This window comes from Herpailurus yagouaroundi, unplaced genomic scaffold (assembly GCF_014898765.1).
Source record: "Herpailurus yagouaroundi ecotype Mexico unplaced genomic scaffold, PumYag 162, whole genome shotgun sequence".
In the NCBI taxonomy this organism is placed as follows: domain Eukaryota; kingdom Metazoa; phylum Chordata; class Mammalia; order Carnivora; family Felidae; genus Herpailurus; species Herpailurus yagouaroundi.
This window is the reverse complement of record NW_024412403.1, coordinates 4680992-4687981: the sequence shown is the minus strand read 5'-3', so window position 1 is coordinate 4687981 and position 6990 is coordinate 4680992. Positions and strand designations below refer to the sequence as shown.

The following is a 6990-nucleotide window of genomic DNA, read 5'->3' as shown; positions in this document are numbered from 1 at the left end:
AGAGAGAGAGAGAGAGGAAGAGAGAGAATCCCAAGCAGGCTCCTTGCTGCTAGTGCAGAGCCTGATGCGGGGGCTCAGTTCTCATGACCCTGAGATCATGACCTGAGCTGAAATCAAGAGTTAGGATGCTTAACTGACTGAGCCACCCAGGTGTCCCCGAATTTCCTTCTTTCTTAAGGCTGTGCGTGTCTCTTCTTGTGATAAATTCTTGCAGCTGGTGTATGTCGGAAAACATCTTTATCTTCACTTTGAAAGACCCTGTTGCTTGGTATGGAATTCTAGATTGACAAGGTTTTCCCTTCTTGCACTTGAATGCTGTCACCGCACAGTCTTGTCGCTTGTGTTACTCCTGACATGAAAGTCGCTCTAATTCTGTTTGTTCCTTTGTACAGAATGTTTCGTTTTGCTCCCTATGCTTTTAAGATTTTCCCTTTGTCACCGGTTTTCAGCAGTTCACTGGTGTAATCTGCTTCGTGCTTCTTATGCTTGGGGATCTCTGAGCCTCTTGGATCTGTGACCTTGCTGGTTCCTTGAAGTTTGGAAAGGTTTGGGGTATCATTGTTTCAGATGTTTTCTGCTTCCCATCCCTCCCCTCATCTGGGTCCTCTGAGTGTGGCCCTACAGTTTACCGACGTTCTCTGTTTATGTTTTCAGGATTTTGCCCTCTCTGTGTTTCATGGTTAGTTTCAAGTTGTCAAGTTGACTGGTCTTTTTCTCCTGTGGATACATATTCTATTAATATCATGCGGCGCATTTCCCCTCTTGCACATTGCAGTTTTCATGTCTAGAAATTTGACTTAGGTCTTATAGCTTCTGTCTGTCTGTTTAACACGTCTGACGTGATTATAGCTGTTGTGTCTCTATTCACGCCCGATATTCCCTCCAGCGTCCTGAGTGGAATGCATTTATAGTTGCTGTTTTAATATCCTGTCTACGAATTCCACCATGGGTGTCATTCCTTGCCAAGTTTCATAGGATTGATTCCTTCCCCCCTTGTTATGAACTGTGTTTTTCTACTCCTGTGTGAATTATGAATTGTGTTTTCCTGCTCCTTTGCACACTTGGTGATTTTTTCTTTTTTTTTTTTTTTTTATTGGAGGCCAGACATTGTGAATTTCACCTTGTTGGATGCTTGTGATGTTACAGTTTACAAGAAATATGTGTTTGGTATTTGCCTCCATTTCTGGCACAGAGCTCCTTAAAACCCTGGGAATTTCCAACAAGGAGTGTTGTCTTTTGTTATGTTACTGAGGTGACTTTGGAAAGCATCTAAGGGTGGGGCTGGCCTGTGATTAGTGTTGGAACTTCCGGTCCCTCCCCCTGGCCTCCAGGGAGGGAGGGGCTGGTCACTGAAGCCATCTCCACTGGCCAGTGACTTCATCCGTCAGGTCTGTGCAGCGAACCCACTATGAAAATCCAAAAGGAGAGGGTTCGGGGCAGGTGGATGTGTGGAAATATGGTGAGAGCAGCACCTGCAGGCACGGAGGCTCCTCCCCCTCCCCCCAGACCTCGCCCTGGCCACCTCTTCCATCTGGCTGCCCCTGAGTTTTGTCCTTTTATAGTAAACCAGTAATTCAGTAAGTACCCAGTCTCTCTGAGTTCTCTGAGCCTCTCTAGCAAATGAATGAAGCTCAAGGTGGGGGTGGTTGGTACCTCCAGTCTGTAGTTCATCAGTCAGAAGCATAGGTAACAACCTGGGCTTTTAACTGATGTCTGAAGGTCGGGGGTTGGGGGACAGCTTTGTAGGACTTGAGCCCTTCACCCGTGGGATCTGATGCTGCTTCCGGGTAGACAGTGTCAGAATTGAGTTGAATTCGTGGACACCCAGCTGGGGTGAGAGAATTGTCTGTTGGTGACTTAAGCCCCAGCATGTTAAAATTGGGTCCAGGTATCCAAAACAGTGCTGAATACTCCTGTATTCTTGCAAATATGCTTCAGATGTGTTCCTGGGTCACATTTAAGTTAGAGTCCTGCCTTGTCTTGCTTTTTTTTTTTTTTTTCCTTAATGCTTATTTTTTTTTATTTTAGAAGATAGAGCGGGAGCAAGGGAGGGGCAGAGAGAGAGGGAGAGAGAATCCCAAGCAGGCTCTGTGTTGATAGCGTGGGGCTTGATCTCGGGAACCCCGAGATTGATGAGGGAAACAAAGGCAAGAGAAATGTAGCTGAAGTTAAAGCTCCTTACGGCTCGCAGCCCACTGACACGTGCTGAGTGTGACCTTGCTCAGGGACCTCCTGGCTGCCTTACTGCCTTGGTGGTTTTGTTTTATCAAAGACCGAAGGTAACCTCATCCTAGCAGCAGCAAGCCCCTCAAGGTCCTGAAAGCCTAGCTTCTAAGTCCCTTAGAGACTTACGCCGCCCCTCACCCCAACTAACTTAGAAGTCTATCGCCAGTCCCTCCTCACAAGCCCGGTGCAGCTCTTTCTGCCCCCCGGGTCCTGTCCCCGAGCTGGAAGAAAATCACCTTTTGCGCCAGACGTCGCAAGAATTCTTTCTTAGCCGTTTGCTCACGAACCCCACTCCGTAATTTCATCGTTTCGGCGCCCTCACGTGGGGCTGTGAGTCTGTCCATCCTCTGGGCTCTGCGCCTCGGTGCGAACTAGGTGAGTCCTCTCTCTTCTTCCTTTACTCTCATTTCAGGGGCTTTTCGAGAAGTTTGGAACACTTTGATGTCAATCGCTCGGGCTGTAATCCTCTAGTCCAGGGCTGCTCCATGGGGAGGACAAAGCCCGCCCTTTGGCTGGAACTTAGGACCCCGGCTGATTTGGTAGGAAGACCCAGGGGCTGGGTGCCTTCTCTTTATCCCTGTCCTTGTACGACGTTGTCTGTCTTGGGCACGGGACAGCCACCTAAGCCACCAGGACGGCTGCCAACCTTCACGACTGCCGTATGAGATTTCCTCCTCGTTGGTCTGATGTGATCCCCTCCACATCCCTGGTCTGGCTGCTTCTGGCCCTGGGACCTCCACTGGGAGCCGGCCGAAACTTGGACCCGACCGACTTAAAACCCAGCCAAGGACTGTTTGCTAGGAAGTGGTCTGTGAGGACTGTATATGTGTCGGAATGTGGCTTGGACCATGATGGGATTCTGCCTTTACTATTTTTCATCAGAGTCCCCTACTGACTACTGAAGTCCTCTCTTCTGCAGGCAACAGAACAGGTAGACTGAGGTACCCTGCGTCCAGCTGTGAATGGCCCTAAAGCAGGCTCCTGATCTCAGGGCCTCTTGCGGAATGTGTTTGGCTACTAATCAGGCTGATAAACTGCCTCCGGATATATTGGATGTTTGTCTAAACGGGCCTCCTGCGGAGGAGCCCCTTCCGGGTAGCCAGACCCCTTTAGTTTCATTCTCGACCGACCTCATCAACCGCGTACCGCGTGCCGGGACTGCTGTCAGCCTTGATCGTGGGTTCCATCCGCCACAACGCCATCCCCGCGTTTTAGAAAAGCGGTTACAAGATCATGACCTGGGCTGAAACCAAGAGTGGGACGCTCAACCCACTGAGCCACCCAGGCGCCCGTGGCCCGTGTTGCTTTGAAGCCTCTAAGATCAGACCAGAGCGCTGTGCAGTCTATGGTTCCTTTCCCAGTGATGGAGGAGAGACCCTTAGTACTCTGACTCATGCCCTGCGAGTTGGGTTTGGGTTTTTTTCCACTGGGACACGGCGTAGACAGAAAGCGGTTGGCGGTAGATAGAGTTGTCAGCTCTGCACGGGAGCTCCAAGCCCTGTTCCTTCTAGGCCTTTCAAGTGGATCTTGGGCCCTCCGCTCAATTTTGCCAGCTCTCTGCTGAAGGCTCAGCGGGAGGCCCTCTGGAGGTGTGTGGAATTTCTGTCTACAGCTGCCTCCTGCCCTTCACTGCCCTTGTGAACCCCAGCAGTCCCCAGCCCTGCCCTGTCCCCCCCCCCCCCCCCCCCCCCGGCCCCCCCCCCCCCCCTGCCCTGTGTCCCACCTCCCAGCCCTGCCCTGTCCCCGCAGCCCTGCCCCTCTGCCCTGCCCCTCCTCTCAGTCCTACCTGGACCTCCCAGCCCTGCCCCGCCCCCGCCCAGAAGGCTGCCCACCTCTGCCCGTGTCCCCCTCCCTGCACCACAACCCAGAAACGTTCTCAAGGCCACTTTCCTCTATCCCTCGGGACTTAGGCTCCTTGCGCAGTTTGCAATATCTTCAGAATCTTTGTTTCATCATATATTTTGTCCAGTATTTTAGTTGCTTCAGGTGTGTAGGGGGGTAAATGTGGCCCCTCTTACTCCATCTTGAAGCAAAAGTGGTTTTAGGTGATTTTCATCGCCTCACATTCTGCACTGGTGCTGGTTTTGGTACCTGCACTAAGCATGCTTCCCAATTTATAAAGTAAACACGCTTTTTAAAAGACAGAGGACCTGCTCTGGAAAGGCACTTGCCAACTTGTTTCTACTACGTGAAGGATTCTTACAGCTCAGGAGAAAAAGGCAGAAATTATAATAGAAATATAAATGGCCCAAGAGTTTGTTGTTTAAATGGTGACCACAGCCACGGCACCTGCCGTCTGGACGGACAGGAGGCCAGCGCCCCTGTGTTCCTGGGTACACACAGGCTCTGGTCCCTTGCTGCGCTCTTCCAGCTGACTCAGAGGACACCGTGAGTCCACACACACACACACACACACACACACACACACACACACTCCCCATGAGCAGGAAAATGTTCCAATCACGTCTGTTTCTTCCCCCATTTTAAACCCTTCTTCTAAGGCCGTCATTCCATTGTTTGTTTGACTTTTTCTTTCCTCACCAAAAAAAGATGTTATGTGGCAGACCTTAGGGTCTTGAGGCTTCCAGTTACAGAAAAATCAAATGCTTAGTGACAATGTTTTTTGGGGGCTCAATATTCATTTCTGCGATTAAACATGGGTGAAGTGGGTGGCAAGACCGCTTTCTTTTTCCAAGTAAAACGTAAAATGCCACATAAATTCTGTGCTTCTGAAAGGGGCAGATAAATCCGATGGTAGAGAAATGCAGTACTGATAACCCCCAGACTTGCTTTGAGAAATCCTCTCCGGGGCGCCCGAGTGGCTGGGTCCCTTAAGCATCCGACTCTTGATCTCAGCTCAGGCCTTGATCTCAGGGTCATGGGTTTAAGCCCCGTGTTGGGTTCTGCTCTGGGCATGGAGCCTACAATTTTTTTTCATTTAAAAAAAAATTTTTTTTTTTTAATGTTTATTCTTGAGACAGAGACAGAGCATGAATAGGGGAGGGGCAGAGAGAGAGAGGGAGACACAGAATCCGAAGCAGGCTCTGAGCTGTCAGCACAGGGTCCGACGCGGGGCTCGAACTCATGAGCCATGCGATCATGACCTGAGCCGAAGTTGGTCGCTTAACTGACTGAGCCCACCTGGGTGGGCTCCCTGGGCATGGAGCCTACTTAAAAAAAAAAGAAAAGAAAAAGAAAGGAAGGGAGGGAGGGAAGGAGGGAAGGAGGGAGGGAGTGAGGAAGGAAGGAACGAAGGAACAAAGGAAGGAACAAAGGAAGGGAGGAACCCTCCTGACCTCGTCCGTGGTAAGAGCCCTAGCCCAGTGTCTGCAAGTCGTATTTCCTGCGAATTCAGTGTTGCACTCCCATACCGTTCCTGATTCTGGGCCCTTCATACACTGCAGGGGGGACTCGGGGCAGGGAAGACTCTCTTGGGCAGGCCGGTCTGGCCGGCGGGTCTTGGAGCCCGGAGGGAGTGTGGGGCAGGCTGATGTGAAGGCGGCATGAAGTCAGGTGGACTGCACCGGGGACATCCCCGAGCTTCGGGCAGGCTCTGCCGAGCTCCTCGCCGTAGATACCACTGTCCTCCCTACTTCCTTCCCCTCCTTCCCTCCCAGCCGCCCCGTCTCGGTCGTCCTCCCCAGGCGCTGGGCCATGCACCCTCGCCCGCCGGGCCCCGCGGCCCTGCCAGGCCTCGCCGGGGCCCCCGAGGCTTCTGGATGTGCCCTTCTGCACATCGCTCTCCCCCACGTGGGTGCAGCACCTGCAGACCGCGGGACGTGCCGTGCTCGGGTGCGGGCACTGAACGCCGTGACAACGTGCTGAACGCAGACAACGTGCTGCCGGAGCCACTGGCTCCTGACCCGTGAGGCCGTGGTCTCACAGAGCAGGCGTTCTCTCTCTGTCTCGTTACACGGCGGAGATGGGCTGCGCCCCTCACAGCTGTGGCTTTTCCCCCTTTCTGTCTCCCCAGAAATTGCCGGTGCTCCAGTGTCTGAAATTTCTGGGCCTTTCTCAACAGACGACATAGCCAGCAACTGCGTCCCCGCCCTGCCTTTGAATGAGCCCATTTTGTGGATTGTCTCCTACACTCTCATGAGCGTGTGTGGAATCATCCTTCTTACCCTGATCGTCCTGCTGCTACTTCCTTTCCGGTGTCGGCGCCTGCCCCCGGACCCCGAGGTCGTCAATGATGAGTCCTCGCTCGTCCGGCATCGCTGGAAATGAAGAGCAGGGTCCGAGCTCGTGCGCGACTCTGAACTCTCTGTTAGGAGAATTCCATTTCAGGTGCAGCAGCCGGGGTCATAAGGCAGGGTTCCTTCCTGTAACCACTAGTCTTAAATCTGTTCTGCTCCCAGATGCCTTCCAGATTCACTGTATTTTGATTCTTGATTTTAAAGCTTCCTTCTTCTCCCTCACTTCCAAGAAAAATTATAATAAAAAACACCTCATTCTAAACCAAAACAGAGTGAATTGGGCTTCAGGCTTTATGTGACTGGTTATGCCAGACTGGCTAAGTGTGCGGCCAAGACCAGCTTTGGCTCATTCTCCCCTTCCTCCCGTCTCTGGAGAAGGGAGTACGTATGGTTCGTAACTCCTCCTAGCTGATGGGAAGCTCTTCATATTAATTGCATGGAAGGGTATTTGGCACCAGGCCTCAGCCTGGATCAGAGTGTACGGGAGCCTTGCAATACGGCGGCAGGAGGAGCAACCTGGGGCCTGATGATATGACCATCCTGCCCGCTTCGGAGTTGGAAACAGAAC

The 6990-nt window shown here is 52.1% G+C and overlaps 1 protein-coding gene across 1 annotated transcript in view; it reads left to right on the top strand.

Moving 5' to 3' along the window:
• BACE2 (beta-secretase 2) overlaps nt 1-6699 on the top strand; it is a 53118-nt gene extending 46419 nt beyond the window's left edge. The window contains exon 9 of the mRNA XM_040484970.1: nt 6200-6699. Within this exon, the coding sequence (XP_040340904.1) occupies nt 6200-6453 (254 nt within the window). The 3' untranslated portion in view covers nt 6454-6699. The remainder of the gene's footprint in view (nt 1-6199) is intronic.
• The last annotated feature ends 291 nt before the right edge of the window (nt 6700-6990 follow it).